The sequence below is a fragment of the Rhipicephalus microplus genome, chromosome X (genome assembly GCF_043290135.1).
Source record: "Rhipicephalus microplus isolate Deutch F79 chromosome X, USDA_Rmic, whole genome shotgun sequence".
Lineage (NCBI taxonomy): Eukaryota > Metazoa > Arthropoda > Arachnida > Ixodida > Ixodidae > Rhipicephalus > Rhipicephalus microplus.
This window is the reverse complement of record NC_134710.1, coordinates 43,053,396-43,070,626: the sequence shown is the minus strand read 5'-3', so window position 1 is coordinate 43,070,626 and position 17,231 is coordinate 43,053,396. Positions and strand designations below refer to the sequence as shown.

General features: G+C 45.6%; 1 protein-coding gene across 5 annotated transcripts in view; it reads left to right on the top strand.

Annotated features, from left to right (window-relative positions):
• Nucleotides 1-17,231, top strand: part of LOC119176633 (lysine-specific demethylase 3) — an 88,441-nt gene that overhangs the window by 7,919 nt on the left and 63,291 nt on the right. For 2 of the 5 annotated variants that reach the window (XM_075876329.1, XM_075876328.1), the window contains exons 2-3: nt 16,597-16,777; nt 16,856-17,229. In XM_075876329.1, the coding sequence (XP_075732444.1) occupies nt 16,713-16,777; nt 16,856-17,229 (439 nt within the window). In that variant the 5' untranslated portion in view covers nt 16,597-16,712. Of the gene's footprint in view, nt 1-542; nt 1,454-16,596; nt 16,778-16,855; nt 17,230-17,231 lie in introns of those variants that run through there. The other 3 variants (XM_075876330.1, XM_075876325.1, XM_075876326.1) reach the window with 3 other exon arrangements.

The window sequence follows — 17,231 nt, the reverse complement described above, 5'->3', positions numbered from 1 at the left end:
AGAAGTCGATCCTTTCACGTTGGGACGAGGCTGCTTCGAAGCACAATTGATCGCGATTGGCTGGTGTTCCAGGCTGCTTCGAACCACATCTCGCCGCGGTCGGCTGGTGACAATACATCCACGATCAGCTTGAACGTTGAGCAGCCCAGTGAACCCATCTACACGGCAATTCACCTCCCGTCGTCACCTACGACTCACACATATCTCGCTTTTAACCATGCACACAAATAACAAAGCACACGAACCTTCACTAGTTTCGTTATCACTAGAACACAGCACCATTTCTGAGACACCATTTTGACAGTCGATTGACTTGGAATGGCTTGGCTACTTGACAATACAGATAGGTCAGTAGTTGCCAGCTGCTAGTTTGTTATTGCGCGCTACAGGGGCATATAATGACTTATTTAAGGCTGTAACATTTAAGAACACACTGTTTAAAATAGACATTTTGCAATACCAGGTTCGATATCCAAGCCGATTAATTACATATGTTTTATTAAGCGGAACGCGTAATTTGAAAATTTTCTGCCAAAGAAGAAACAAACGAGGCGAAAATATACATTAACTTTATGACTGTACTAAAAAAACGTGTCGAGAAAGTTTTCACATATGAAATGCATCTACTTGGTGCGCAAAGGTTTTGAGGAATTATACCTAAGTGCTCAGTGCAATGCTTTTGTCATCCCCAAAAGATCTTTGACAGGACCTTTTCCATATACATACACCTGTACTTCGTGTTGTGCAGTCATAGAGCGCAGTAAAACATTGAAAAAATAACAATGGCGACATTACCGAACCTTGGGAGATACCTCTCGATTGTTTATAATATGAAGAAGACACACCAGATTCAGAGCAATAAAATTCTGGGGAGTTTTCGAATGGGGGCCCCAAAGAAATAGTGTCAAGGCCACTGTGCATGTGCAAAACCGAAACCGAGTTTAGGTTTTGGGTTGGGGACGCTATTTCTCGAATTGAGCGGGAGCCCCAAAAGCTTTGCGTCAGACAAACGTGGTTGCACCTATTGAAGTGGCATGAACAAGAATTGGGTTAATAAACAAAGCGCCGCAAATCCTATTCGAAAACTCTTCGCTCCTGCTAGATCTGAAGCACGGGTTTTGGGGCCCCTATTTTTTAACCCCCTTCTCTTTTTTAAAAAGGAGTGATTTTGTTAAACGTACGTGCGTAAGCGAATTTATTTGTTTAACGTGTTCCACATGCGCTTTAGGAATAAATATCTGTAGTTTAACTTCGCGGCAAGGTGTTCTGTGGGCAACCTCGCACGACGACCTCAACATTGTATCAAGCAGCCAACGTGTATTGCAGCAAGCTTAACGAAGCATTGCATGCAGCAACCACCATGTATTACAGCAAGCAGAACGAAGCATCAAAGTAAACTGTAGCCACTGGATGATAAAGGCGATCGCTATGAACCTGAGGTCTAGAAGTTTGGGTAAGTCTTGTGTTCCTTGATGAACGCACGAAGAGCAAATTGCAACCGAAGCGAGAATCGGGGGCTACGGAATTCTTTTAAAACTTTCTTCTGGTTTTCCAGAAACCAGCGACGCGATGGCGACGAACCGCGGCCCTTCGCGACAGCCATGGCGACAGCGAATCTCATTGTCGTCGCTCCAAAATTGCATGCACATGGATCCTAAAAGTTTCGTATTTGCAGGAAGCCATCGTCGGTAGTCGCGAGCAGCTTCGCGACGTTTGCCCGTTGTGTACTTATCAGCTACGATGTCTCTACACTCGCACCGCTCGTGGTGAACCCCGCTGTGGCGCACATTTGATACATTTCTGACTAGTTTTTTCGGCTGATAGACCACGGTTCGTTGCCGCAGAAGTGAATGCCAGTTACACGCGGTGAGCCTGTGTCGCACAGACAGCGTTTTTGGAGAACCTTTTTTTCTGTGTTTTGTGAACTGACCACCCTAAGCCTAGTGAGCAGCTTCGGACTGGCCTAGGGCACAGCTGCCGGCGGCCGCGCCGTGCCTGATGAACCTGTTACGCTTGGCGCGTTTCACTCCGAATCTCAAGACGCCTACTATGAAAACGACCGCGGCATGCACAAGCGTTCCAGTGAACTCCAGCGATTTCGCGACGCTATCTGACGAAAACGAGACAATGGATGCAACGCAGTCTACGTTCTCATCAGAATCGTCTACCGAACCTCGTGTCCACGGCAGCGGGCTCTTCTACCGGCACCACCGAACTTCTCGACAATGGGGTGAAAAAGAATAACGCCGTGCACTACCGACGCCAAGTGTCGCCGAACAGACTGCACGCCGAACGGGCGAGTCGGCCCCGCTATACATGGTTTCCACGTGACGTCATGCTCAGCGGCGCGCGCAGTGGCGGCCATGCTGGTGCACTACATTCGGAACCGTCGTGGTGCTATGGTGGTGCGTAGGCCAGTCCGCGCTCATTTGCTTGAGATTTCAGACAATTGTGGTGGTTTTTGTGTGCGATGCCGACTATTTTTCTTACGCAGCCATTGGACCCGACTTTATGTTCGGGTCTTACGGGGCCTGAGCGGCTTCGCTCTGCCTAAAAGGTGGAAAAGTGAGATAGCATCGATCCCTTCACACTGCATGCGACCGGGAACGCATTCTTCAAGTGACGTGAACATATTTTCAGACATTTGTTACGGATACATCAGCAGTTATCTCTCTTTTTCCACTAATTATTCGACCCTCGAGGAAATGTAGGCGTTCAAGTCCACCAAGGCGCATAATTATTTACAAGCGGTTGGGTCAAGGGTCTGTCGGCTAAACAGTTGCAAGAAGACAAGGTGCTTCTGCGTGGCGAGGCATGTTGCAGGTTGATTTATTTTATTTTTCAAAGTTAAAAAATGTTTCATCAATGAGCAAGTTATTTAGTGTGACAATCCACACAGCTATTTACTGTAACTCAATCCCAAAGTGTCATGACGAGTATTTTTTTTTCTTAAGTTTATCATATGGCAGGAGCTGTTAGTTTCTTTAGTTAGGACGCTTAACGATATATTGCGCGAAGAAAAATACGGGATTGCGTGAAAGAGATTTATATTGCTTGCCACGTAGTCGTCAACCAAAAATCTAGCTTCCGTGCACTTGTCGCGTCGAGCAATGAAGGTCTGCTTTAACTGGTCAAGCCTGTCGTGATTGCTCGTTCACTATAACACCAATAACTTGAAAGCGGCTTGCAGTTATGTCCCCAATGTTTCTTTTTACCCCGCAACACGTCATTTGCAGGCGAACCATTCACAAAGGTGGCGAGACCAGCCTCTAGGTGTATGGATCCTTTGCAAGAAACATGGGGTTGTAATTTCAAAAGCCCATTGCACGTGCATTACAGGCGCTGGGGGAAGGGGGCTTGTTCTGATGTTGCAGCTTGTCTATATGCTGCAGAAAGCGACGTGCGTATGAGAAATGTTATGAAATGCACGTCGCAGAGCAACGTTTGGCTTCCTTCCATAGTTTCGATAGTCTGTCTACAAACGTCACTCAAGTTAGCTGAGACCACGGTGTGGCTTAGACATAAATTGTCCCGCTGTTGTTGACATCGTTACCTTTGCTGGTGTAGGCGCCACAAACACGTCTCTTCTATCAGTGTGTATACATCAGCAGATCTTATCCGGGATCCCCGCCGCTTCCCGCTTAGCTCTCAGTGATGTTAGATGGTTTTGAGGGAAGAAAAAAGGTGAGTGTTCGTTAATTTTGCCCAACAAGTGTGTTTGGAACAACCAGCGACAGCGCAGATTAACCGTCGCGACGCGTCGAACGTTCCGCCAGCATTCACTTTGCACCGCCGCGGCCGCTGATTCGCTGCACCAGCATGGCGGAATGGTATCTCAGGATTCCTAGGCTTGACGTCAGTGCAAGCTATGTATACTGTTTTGATCAGGCCGCTGAATCGCAGCAACCCGAAAATGTGTATCTCGCTCCATATTGGATCACACACTATACAATCAAAAAACGGACAAATCAAAGTTTTAGGTTTACCAATAGCCAGCTGCAACAGCCCACAAAAGTGGGTACGTGGACTGCGGCAGGCATGGCCAGCCACGTTACATATGATACGTCGTCTGTCCCTCAAATACGGAGGTGTGACGACAACAAGCCTGTCGCACTCTAGCAAGAGCTGCGGCTGTTGGAAAGATTTTGTATGGTGCACCCATATACACGTTCTCTCCAACGGACATCCTAAATTTGGAATGCCTTCATCGGGCTACTCTCCATACCATCACGGGACTCCCTAAACACACTAAGATGTCCGCCCTTAAAAGCGCAGGGGGCTTGCCCCCTCTGCAAGACATCATCTGTGAAGCCCGCACTCGACACCACATCCGCCTGGAAAACACGCCACAAGGTCGTCGCCTTCTGGCCTGGGATTGTCAGCAGCATGATGATGCACCTCTTCTTAATCAGTTTTTACCCCCATGGGAAACTCCAATAGCCTCTCGCCTTCTGGCCTGGGATTGTCAGCGGCATGATGATGCACCTCTTCTTAATCAGTCTTTACCCCCATGAGAAACTCCAATAGCCTCTCGACTGTTCCGTCGCCCCATATCTCGTCACAATAATATTGCCCGCCAGTTTCTTGCCACGCAACAACTAAGGGAAGCGAGCTTAGATACCATCGACATATACACGGACGCTGCCATTACCGATGACGAAGCTGGTATAGCATGGATCAGCGCGCAGACCACCGAGAACACTGGGGCCTACAGGTTCCATCTACCAAACGGTACCCCTATGCATGCCGAACTACTTGCCACATGGGGAGCGACTGCACGCCTCCCATACACTATACAGAAACCCCTTCGTGTCTTTACCGGCTTGCACGCTGCCTACTCTGAAATATTTTGCCCAGCGTCCGAGGATGCTACAGCTGCTGCTATTCAAAGCATCATTCGTAGGCATGAAAAAGCCGATAGGCCAATAGAAATTATCTGGACGCTGGGGCATACGGGTGTGCCCAAGGGCATTATGGCGGCGCACGCCGCTGCTGCTTCCGCAGGTGGGTCGACCACCTTTTCTCTACCCCCACCCCTCAGGGTGAACCAGTATGAGCTCTTAAGTCAAATGGCTCCCTCGGTAACCACAATGCACTACGTACGTACGTCCCTGCGTCATGCTAGTCAAAAACGCATTGCGCAGGTTACCCCACCAGTCCTATTTTCCAGCAAATGTAAGCTTTCACGCTCCCAAGAAGTCTTCATTAATAAGGTCTACGCAAATTCTGCATACACACCATACTCTTTAGCGAAATGGCGACAAGCGGACATTGCGACATTGACGTGCAATCACTGCGGGCTGCGTTGCCGCGCAGACCTTCACCACTTACTGTGGCAGTGTTCTGCATTTGAAAAATGGCGAATGGCCATACAAGCTTTGCAAACCACAAATTATCGTGAAGCGTTCCTTACGGACCCGGACACGCAGTTATTATTTGCCCAATATGGAAGTCAGAGCAGCCTGATCAGAGTGGTTTAGGGGGTCCGACAAACCACAGTACTGACCCTATACCGCCTCAGTACTAGTGATGGTGAATACAATAAGTGTAAAACCTGTGACACGGTGAACTAGTAGTGTAGTTAGAAAGTCCTGCTTATCCCCACAGAGGTCCTGTGCCTCTCTCTCTTTTTTTTTTTTTTTTTTCAATAAAGGACTTTCCATCCATCCTTTGATACATTTTCGTTTTCTTACGCCAAGCTGTTCCAAATACATAAAAATCGCAAAAATTGTGCCACACTCTTCCAATACAGCCTCGAAAGCAAGAATTTCGATGCCAACCTCAGCTTCAGTGGGAAAATGGACCGACTTCACTAATAAGACGCGCGCAATCGCGTTTTTTTTTTTTTTACTTTGCAGTGTATGGTGACGAAGGCACTCATGGTTCCGCCGTGATCTCTAAAGTGTTTTAAACATACGTGACCCCCCAAAATTGAGCTGTCGTGCATTAGGCGTGCTGCTTCTACTATATAGCTAGGCTGTGTGTTCTGGTGGCACTGTCGCCTTGCGAAAACCACCGAGTCTAGTGACGAGCGTAGTGGGGTTGATTCACAGGTCTTTGTTGTGCACAAGGAGCGCGTTTGTCGGGTCGCTGTGGTTTTCATGTCGACGCTGCTGGGTGCATGCGGTCCCCTACACAAGCGCGTTTGCCGTGAGCGAGTAACTGTAAACGTGGAGTCATTTCGCTGCATGCGACGCGCCTCCTTGATGCTCTTGCGCCTGCACATGGGTTCTCAAAATAGGTTCCGTGAGCGACAGAACGCGTGCAGCCCATTCACGGTTTACGCCCATTAGCTACTAAATTATTTAGACAAGTGAGTTATCATGGCATTTAAAAAAGCCATTGCACGCGAAATCCGCGCATCGGTGTCTGCGGGTAGAGAGAAACATTTGGTTATTTGCGAAGCCGTGGTGACAGAACGCGCGTTCAAACCATTTCAAACCTTATGAACGGCCACCTCGGCGCTTTATTCTTTAATCATGACATGTCAGCGATTACATGGCACAGCTTTCATAAATGGTGATTGGCCACTGCTCCATTTTGTAATCTAAGCTCTCGACCAACGCCTCCTCTATTTAGGCATTGTCTCAACGTACGCTTTAAGAGGCGTCACTGCGTGCGTGCCGGCTCTAGTATTTCGGTCTTGTCTTGGCACCTAGAAGATCTTGGCCCATACCCACAAGGGGGATATGCCACATTGTACCTTATAATGGAAATTTTTTACACAAAGCTTGATAAAAAAAATAGAAATCAGGTAAGAACAATAATAATGTGCCTTTAAAAAAAGGTGAAAAGTGGCTAAGAATTCGATAAACCAGAATATACAAAGGAAATTAGCAAAAATGAACAAGGGGGACAAAGAATTAGATATATCTGGCAGTACCATTAGCAGCGTATCCGTCCAGTTGCCTGAATGAATTTATGTAGCGCTGACAGAATAGCACTGCGGTCCACACCCAACTGACTGGCTCCAAACGATAAAAGGGTGGGTGTATTAACTGCCAATCTAAGCATACCAATCGGTCTCTGAAGAATTATCCGGAGCAGTGAGGGTAAACGGCGGAGTGTGAGAAGAAAGTGATGTATTGTTTCCGGTTCATTACGAACTGCACATAGGTTAATGAAAATCCTGATTTGTGGAGATAAAACTGTAACCGAGGAACTATGCAGTGAAAATTGTGAGGGTCATCTCAATTTGACGGGTAAGGCATTTTTGGTGGTCCATGTGAACTACAAGTGCCGAAATTCTTCAGATTGTAGGAGCGATGTTTTGTTGATTTTTAAGATTAACAGCTGTTTGCATCGTTCGGCAGTAATAAAGGGAAACTCTGGAGCTACCAGTACCACCGGAAAATTTAGAGATGCCAAAGCGAGCGAATCAGCAATTTCATTTAGTGCGGTTCCAGCATGCTCGGGGACCCAAATAAACCGAACTTCTGATAGGCTATGCGGTACGAGAGACCAAAATATCCCGAGAAGAGGAGACTGCTTTGCGGACGTTCGATGTGTACAAACAGACAAAGCGTCCGAAATAATAATAGATTTTGATTGCTGAGAACTTAGTTTTCGAAGAGCCAATGTATTAGCCAGGAATTCAGCAAGATAAATTGGTGTGAAGGCAGGCAGTCAGAGCGCAAAAGACCAATTAAGCCGAGAAGAGGAGACTGCTTTGCGGACTTCGATGTGTACAAACAGACAAAGCGTCCGAAATAATAATAGATTTTGATTGCTGAGAACTTAGTTTTCGAAGAGCCAATGTAATAGCCAGGAATTCAGCAAGATAAATTGGTGTGAAGGCAGGCAATCAGAGCGCAAAAGACCAATTAAGCTGGTGAGAAAAAAAATACCTACCCCAGCCTTCTGAAGATTTTGTGTTGCATCCATCTCAATTACTACGTAATTGGGAAAATGACTGAGATGGTCTTGAAGGAGGCCCTCCAGAACATGCTGTGGAAGTAACTTGGCATTTTTCGGGAAAATGTAATAAAAAATCAGGTCAGCTGGCACCAAGCATAGGGTTTGGAGAGTGAAATACTGGAGGGAAACATGATTACGAAAAGGACTTGGGGTCTTTGATAACCACACTACGGGCGCTTAAAGAAAGAAACTGGATATTTGATGAAAACTGTCTGTGAACAGGAGAGTGGTGCTCCGTAGAGTTTTAAAAAAGTTGATACGGTAAGCTGTCGAAATCTTGCATCAAGTGAAATTATTCGAGCTTCCAAATAAAGCACACTATTTGCAGGCGGCCATGTGACTGTTTTCTTTCTTTTCTTCTTATGGAGTAAAACCCGCCTTTGTATGTTCGGCGATACGTCTGCATGGACATGGATTTCTTGTGGGCACTGCGCGAGTCGCGAAGCGGCAATGGCAAGTCGATGTATTATCAAAAGTTCATCGATGGTGATGACTGTAGTATTGTGCATCGGACGCGGTTGTACTATAGAATAAAGGACCAATTCAGAGAAGGGAAACTGTAGCCTTGACAATAGTAGTACGTAAGATAAGCAGCGGTGGCGCATAGAACTGCTGATGGCAACCAAGAGATAGCGCTGAATAAACAGAAAGCGGAAAACAAAATTTGTTGTTTTTGTTTTTTCGGCAGGAAGAGAAGCAATGGGCGCCCTTTTTATTCTGTACAGGGTGCGTATGCGCCTACGCAGTTGCCTCGGCTGATTCTTCATTCTATGGCTAAAGAAGAGACCGAGACTCGTGCAGGCCACAGGATTCTCGTTATCTTTCACTTGCTTGATTTGAGCGCGTCGATACGCCCAGCAGCACACCAAAGCGCCCTCGGAACACAGTACCTGTGCGCACAAATGTTGACTGCAACCGAAAGGCATTAATTGGCAGCGGGCACCAGTAAAAGCAATTCACGAACGAGTGAGTACGAGGAACAATATTTATTGACAGAAATCCAGCAACCATGTTTTAATGCAAAATAAAAAAAAAAAACTATCCTGTTAGAAGCATTATAGCGTGTTCGCAAATGGCACGGCTTTGTTTTCAGAGGAAAAACGAATGGAAAAGCACGTCTTGTTTGTAGGAACTATTATTACAAAGCAGTCGAGAAAATCAGCATGAGGTGCTTCAGTAACAGCTTCGAATTAGGCTCCTGCTTTCGCCGAGCACTTTTTATTGTACTGTGACATAGTGCGGTCAAGCTGAAGACATGAGGAAGTTGGGTTTTTCGCGAGGAAATCACAGTGGAGCAAAAGTAGAGAGAAGTGTAAGCATTTGAATACGAGCAGAATCAGTGCAAATGAAACAAATACACAACACTGACAGCGATAACAAAGTCTGAGGGAGAAATCACCAACAAAATATAGCAAATGTGCACGAATTGGCAAAAATAATCTATGTGTCATCGCCGTGCAACTTGCAGAAATCGATGCCTTCGCTGGTATGACAGTACCCGGGCATCATACAGCAGTACAGCAGCTGCAGCGGCTTACAGAAGCGAATAAAAACGGGCTCGAAAGAAAACGGTGTGCCGAGGACCACGCCAACCATCGGATGAAAACAAACTGGGCTTATGCGCGTCAGCTGCCCCCGTCAAGCCGCAGCAGCGCATCCAAAGTAGAACTCACATGGCACTGCAATCGTTAAACAAATTATGCACAACGCAGAATCGGAATGTTACCGTTCAATTATATAGAAAAGAGCACTCTTTTTCAAAAGTGGTGTCTTTCTTCGCTTTAAATTTTGAGCGTACTATGGTACCCCTAGCAGATTTTCTGTCATCCCCGAGGGCAGATTTAAACGGAGCCATTACGATTTTTTAGCTGATCGATTTTTTTCGCCCCCCTTTGGAGGTAACTCGAACTTGAGACTTTCCAAAGCCCGGTTGTACAGTGTCAATTTTTATGAAAGGGAACACGGAGACACGCGGCCTGCGCTTTGGTGGCTGCTGGCAGCGCGTTCAAGCGGGGGCGATAGCAGCCACAGTAGAGTAACTGCATAGCTCCGGCATCTTGCCTGGCTAGGAACCAGCTATGCCGTGAAGCCACCCTCTGTTTTTACAGGCAACACCCCTGCATGCTTTTTTTTTTTTTTTCCTGTTGCATATCGACATACTTGGCTTACGTCCTTCGCACACTGTTGTTGTGCGCGAAGGCCACTTTTCTGCCCGATTTACCAACAAAGTGCAATGTGAGAGCTGACTCAATAGCATGGTAAAAAAAAAAAAGAAAAAGCAACGTTCTTGCTCAGCGTGGTGCATAAAATGCACAGCGAACATTATAACTTGTTTTGTCTTGCGACATTCACCTTTCGCAAATTTTCGGAATTTTCGACTGGATTGAGCAGGATCATTCAGTATTTACGTTACGCTAGTGGAATGCGACATTCGTTCACCTTGACAGTACATGAAATTACCCGATGAGTTTCGGTGAATATAACTCAATAAAGAGTTATGCCTTGGGCTTTTAAAGTGCATAAGAGCATAACGGTGCACTCTTTACACAATTCGTGTTGTGTTACTCATGGTTGTTACTTCACTGTTCTAAAACGATTTATTTCATATGTAAAGGCGAATTCTTACCAGATATGCAGCCTACATAAAGTCAGTTGAGTTCAGCTTCAAGTTTAGCGTAGCTTTGCTGTAGAGAACTGGACTGCCACTTAAAAAACTCGGGTTTGATTCTCAGATGCCACTCGTAGGTCTTTTTAACGTAGGTTTTTCTTTTTTTTTAATTTCGTGCGATAGTAGTCACGGACACCGTTGGCGGCGAACATCTACAGGCGCCAAAATCGGCCCTTGTGATCTCAAGAGCTTTGGCTATAAAATTCAGCACATTTGACAACCACGCTCTTTTAGCTACGTCAGTGGTGAATAAATATATTTCCTTTTCATGAAGATCGGTAATCAGGCTCTGTTTAAACCGATATAAATGTGCAACAAAGAACAGCGCAGTTTTTTTTTAGCTTGTGCACTACAAACAAAGCAGCACTCAGCAGCTTGTAAAACTATTGGAACATCTTTTACGAGTTTAACCTGGTGTAAAATTCCGATGGCTGTGATGGTTGAACTGCAGACCTGGTGCGCACATAGAGCTGATCCACAGTCACCTGCAGGCATCTATAAACTGCGTTCAGAAAATGCGCAAAGGCCAGCCGGATTCGCTTTGAACTTGACTAGCGATGATTCGCACCAATGCCGCGGTGGCGTCAGAACATACAAAATTTGCCTAGTGTCAGCTTTCCACAATGCATGGTTGTTGGCGGCGCCGGCGGCATTGGAAAACAGTTACACTATTCTGGTCCCAAAGGGACCATATACAATTACTCTTCATTACACAGTGTCTTCTCGTGTCATCTCGCAGCGAGCAGAACCACCATTCGTTGCTTATATAGAACGACAAGCTTGCAACACCTCCTGCTTCAAGGTGATTACCAGCTCTCGAGTAATCGCCTTGAAGGGGGAGGGGGTCACAATTTTGCTGCTGGTTTCATATTAGCACAAATGGTTGTTTTGCTTGCCACGAGAAGGCGTGAAAAGAGACTGTGGTTCCTCTCGCTCCCACTTAAACGCGCTTCCAGCAGCCACCGAAGCACGCAGGCCACGCGCTCCCCTGTTCCCTTTAATAAAAATTGACATATACATATTTATATATACTGATGCCTGTGTATGTAGAGAGTTCTTGCTTGGCTACAGGCTGCTGCGTACTTCTTGTTAGTCGGCGGTGCCTTGTGGTTTCCGTACGATACTACAATGACCTACGATTAAAAAAAAACTGGTCAACGTGTGCCGTATTCATAACATTCATGGTTGCTTGTGTGGAGAGGCGTTATCAGTAACATTCGATCGCTTATCACTGAGTACCATTCCCGCGCTGCGATCGTGAAGGTGATCCGGAACAAGGTGTCCGAGAACGGCAGCGTGGTGCGATTTTGTTGTCTGTTAAAAGCTCTTGACCCTATCGTGTCAAGCTTTTTTTTTTTAAGCGAAGGACCACTGTTACGTAACCAGCTTTTGTGCAATCACAATTTTCAAATTTCTTTTTGAGAGTGGTGTGTTTTTCTTTTTAAATGTTTCCGTGAAACCAACTTTTCAACAAAACTTTTTTTATTAAATATTATTTCACATGTTTGTTAGGGTGGCTGGATAGGTCACGTGGTACACAAAAAAGTAGTGCAGTTTATACCTGGTAATAATCTGTTTAAGAACTTTCTTCAAAATGTATTTCACTGTAATATATGTAATATAAACCAATTAAATTATGCACAGTTGCCCCCATGCTGCTAAAAATTTGTATTTTCAAGCTCCCAGGACGACATATTAAATGCCACTAACTGCTCCCAAGGAAGGTTCTTCTGCTCCAAAATTGAAATTTCGCTGTTCCAAAAACTGCTCCCAATTTAGTCTCAGCCATCTCACCCCTGCACATAGATAATTAAAAAATACTTGGGTTGTGCCGAGCACAGGTAGTAAGAAAAAAAGTGCCGCGTGGCAGTGGTAGAAGATAGGGAGGGAGCAAGCCGAGGTGGCACGTCGAATAATAAAAAACAGAAGAGATTCAGCGGGCAAGGAGTATGTGTCGGTTAGCGAGACTGCAGCGGATGAATGTTGTAGGGCATGGAGGAATGCCTTAATGTTGTAGGGGGTGCATTTATTACGCGGGGTAAAAAAAATCTTAATTATGACGGGTGAAGTTGAGGGTGCTATTATATGCGAGTAAAGTTGGGGTTGCTATTATATGCGAGTACGTTTATTATGCGAGTAAATAGGGTATTTTGCTGGGCAATGCGAGGCTGCAAAAAATATGCGAATGCGATAGCGGGTAAATGCGATAGTTGTGTTGTTGCAGTAGCGCTCCGGTCTACACCAAACACATAGTTGCACGAATTTTTCGAAATGGTTTCGAAATGGTGTGTAGCAACATTTACGATTTAAACGCGGCTTTCGCCAAGTTTTTCTCTCCACCACCTAGCTACATGACGATGCACCTGCTAGCAGACAGATTCGTTGAACCGTTCTACACCATCTACTCCTGGTGACGTCAAGACAAGCATGGGGTTACTGTTACAACTGCTCAATCTTTCCCCATGTGCGGCCTGACGAGTCGCTTCCCGAATAAAGGAGAATGCGTCAAAGGAAAAGTAGACTGGCTGGCCACGACGGTGGGGAGGTGAGGGGTGCTGCCCATCAGCGAAGATATCGATGGGTATACTGACCCAGCAGGGAAAATGATCATAGGTATGTCTGAAAGGCATATGATTTGATCATTTGCAAGAGTACTGAAAAGTGTGAAGGGGAGATAACATGGGAGGTAGGAAGGCTGCATTCGCCGATAGATTATGCATTGATGTCTATATGGATGTATGATAGGCTCAGGGGAATACACATAGATGAATGTGGCTCCAGAAGTCTGGGTAGTGATTCCAAACGTATCAAGCTAAGCTCCGAAAGAGCAATGAAAGTGGGAAAGAGACAAGATGAGCAACTACAGGGGAAGTTTTATTCAGAACGGCAAATAGAAATAGCTACTAAATAAATTGAGAAAGTAATCACTGAGGATAATAAAACAGTGTGGATATACAGGAATATGATTGGACTGTTTGAGCTAGAGCTTGCTAAGGTACGTGATAAGTCGCCCAGGAAAAAGAGACACAAACCAAAGAGTCTGCGGGATGAGGAAGTTAAGAAAGCCATAGCAAAAGGTCGGGAAGCCTCTAGGAACACAGACATGCTAAGCAGCAGAGTGAACCAACAGATTATGTTGAAAGAAAATGGGATCTTTCTAAGCTGGAGAAAGGAAGCATCCTTTCTATCAATGAAAATATTAGAAAAAAGGGGCCGCAGTGACTGGCAGAAGTGCATAAAAAGGATAGAAAGGCAGCTGCAAATTTTTGGAACCATTTTAACTCCCTAAGTAATGAGACAAACTTAGTAAGACAGATGCTTGGGCTAGTTGGTGATTGGGAATCAACATATTTGCAGAGCGCAAGACTACGAGTAGTTATGACATAAGTACAGAAGAAGAGACAAGGAGAGAAAGAGCGCTGACTTCAACTGAAATTTTATTAGCGAAAAAGCTGGAAATATATACTGGAGGCCAATGAAATGCAAATGCTGGGTGATCTATGTATCAGCATGCCTTCGCTTCCTCTGACTAAAACAGAAATCGAGTGTCTGGCTTTGACACAATAGATTGTGAATTTGTGCTTAGGTGTGGTGTTGTATGCGTATTATGGGATGATGATTGTCTTGCTGTGATGCAATAGGTCGCACGATTGTGCGGTGATGTTCTGTCACGAGTATATATTTCTAGCGTTTTCGCTAATAAAATTTCAGTTGATGTCAGCGCTCTTTCTGTCTTTGTCTCTTCTTCTGTAGTTACGTCATGACTGCTCGTAGTCTTGCGCTGTGCAAATATGTTGAGACAAACTTAGAGCAGAGGTTTATAACTACACCTCAAGGTGTTAGGCTAGAAGGGGACGAAGCTATTGAGTATAGAAGAACAAGGGTGACAGGAAAAGTTCAACAAGGAAGTGCCTTATGCACCTTAATATACAAGGATGGATCAAGTGGCGCAGTGGCTCCACTTTCACATTTAGATTGGGAAACGGCTGGGAAGAGAGTTTCCAGTAGTACATCAACCAGCCCTTTCGGTTTTTCAATCATGCTGATAAAGGAAGTAGGTTCCAAGTCTAAGCAAAATTTGGGAGAGGCAGTGAACAAAACAACAATTGATAGTGAAGTCCCTGATGGATCGAAACTTCGCATTATGAACATGATCTGTAAAGGAAAGGGAGACAAAGCTGACGGAAACAACTGCCGTCCTATGACAGCGACATCAGTGGCTTACTGGCTGTGGATGCAGATTATAAAGGAAAGACTGCAGGCATGGATAGAGGATGAGTGAGTGCTGGGGGAACTGCAGAATCGATTTCGGAAACAAAGGAGATCGGAAGACAATCTGTACTTACTGTTGTGAGTGAAGTGTGCTAGTCAGATGATTTTCAAATTTGGCACGGAAGATGGGCTCCTGAAACTGAGTTACCTGCGCCAGTGCAGTGAACATTGGCGATTGAAAAAGAAGAGAAACTCAAGAAAATAGTTGGCAATATCCAGAGCCACCGCATAGAAAAAAGAGGAAGAATCGTGCTGGTGGTTGGAAATTTACAAATTCTACTGCCACACGCCTCGTGGCCGATTTTTCGTGGTGGGTAGAGTCATTCTTCTGGAAAGCATCATCATCAGCGGCTAGGGTGTGGCGTGGTTCTAGTGTTCAAGCTAAGACAGTGCCGCAGATGGCGTCGTCTACCGACAGCGGGAGCGAGCCGTCTGGCTACAGGCCCGAGCTTCCGAACTCACACTACGGCGGCTTCCTCGCTGGACTGTTGATGGGCGTGAACCGCTCATGAGCCGTATCTGTCTCTTCACGCGTCCAGACTACAACATAAGAACCTTATTGGTTGCCCTCGAAAGACCGTTTATACTCGTAAAGGTATCCCTCGTTAAGGAGAACAGCGTCGATATTCTGTCTCCCTGTGCCTGTCAGTTTACCTTTTGCGCATTTTTGTTTTACGTCCCAAAACCACTATATGATTATGAAAAATACCGTAGTGGAGGGCTCCGAAAAGTTACACCATCTGGTATTTTTTATGAGCTCTGACATCGCACAGCACACGAGCCTCAAGCGATTTTGCCTCCATCGAAATGCTGCAGCCGGGATCGAACCCACAACCTGCGGGTCAGTAGCCAAGCACCCTAGCCACTCTTCCACCGAGGGGGCCATTCTTGATAATAATATAAACTATGATATAATATCTGGGATTTTACGTGCCAAATCTACGATATGATATTGGCCATTTAAAGCTGCTAAGATATTTTCAACCTTCTGGAGTTCTTTAACGTGCAGTGACATCGCATAGTACACGGGCTTTTATCGCGCGAATAGGATTGCCTTGTTTGCTGCATTCATCATATTTCTTTCACTAATATGTGTCACTCAGTTATCCGCCACTAATCCAGCTAAAGTGATGCAGCCTATTTATGAGAGCATGACAAAGCACTGATCAGAAACACTCAAAAGTACCGGCGCAGATAGAGCACTGTAGCTGAAGGAAGCATTGGCAGAAACACCTGTGTCGCCGATAGCTAGCACCAAAGCCGATGCGGCGGGTGGAAAGAAAACTAGTGCTCTCACAGGCGAAGAGGAGCATTCGGCGGGCCGTATGAAAGAGGGAGATTGAGCGGGCGTGGTACTGTAAAAGGCTGGAGAGGCGCAAGGGCTCATTTTTATTTCATAGATTGGCATACCCGCTGTGCATAGCACTGCCTTGTTTGGCTTTTGGGATTTTCTGGCATACTGAACTTCATGGGTTTGTCAAAAGGGTAGCCTGGGGCCCCTTTAAAGGGAAGAAAAAGGGCATAGCAATTTTACATAGCTACTGGGGTGATGCAAGCACTGAGTAAATGGAGCAACAGCCTCCTACTAAAGCTGTGTATTATGCACATGGACTTTGCTTCACGTGTTCAAGTGGTCCTAAATCTTGTTTGCACTTATCCATGCATACCAAACGGAGCTCTAATTACTCTGTTTGATGATGTTTTATGTTTATCCGCGGTTTACTTTCTCTTTTTATTAGAACGGTCAGCGGACAAGCCAATCATTGCCGAACTGAAGAAGTCGGGCAAGCCATTTCTGCAGAATGCGTCGTGTTATGATGTTGCTGCAAAGCTCCCCAAGTGTAGAGAGTGTTGGATGACGCCGAACCAGAGGAAGAAGAAAATGCCAAACAGTCTCTGTCGCTTCTACGCATTCAGAAAGTAAGTTGGAGTGACATCGAAGCAGTGTTCAAAGAGATAAATTTTCACGTTGCTCATTTGGCACACTTTTACTTTCAGGCTACGCTTTGACAAGAATGGCACTGTGCTCAGTGGTGGCTTCTCCGAACCAAGTGATGCTTCAGAAGAAGATTTAAAGCTCTGGTTGCCTCCATTGGATCATGCACCCAAAGACTTGGATGTTAACTCTGCAAAAATCATACTGTCCCATGTTGGCAACCAGTTTTGTGATCTCGTGGAGCAAGAGAGGGAAGCGCAGTTTCTATACATGGGCGAAGATAAGACCATATTGTGGAAGCGCGTTGTGCAAGGTGTGCGGGAGCTATGTGATGTCTGTGATACAACTCTCTTCAACATTCACTGGGTGTGTTGCAATTGCGGCTTTGTGGTGTGTATAGACTGCTACAAGGCAAAGAAGAATGGCACAGTGAAAGGT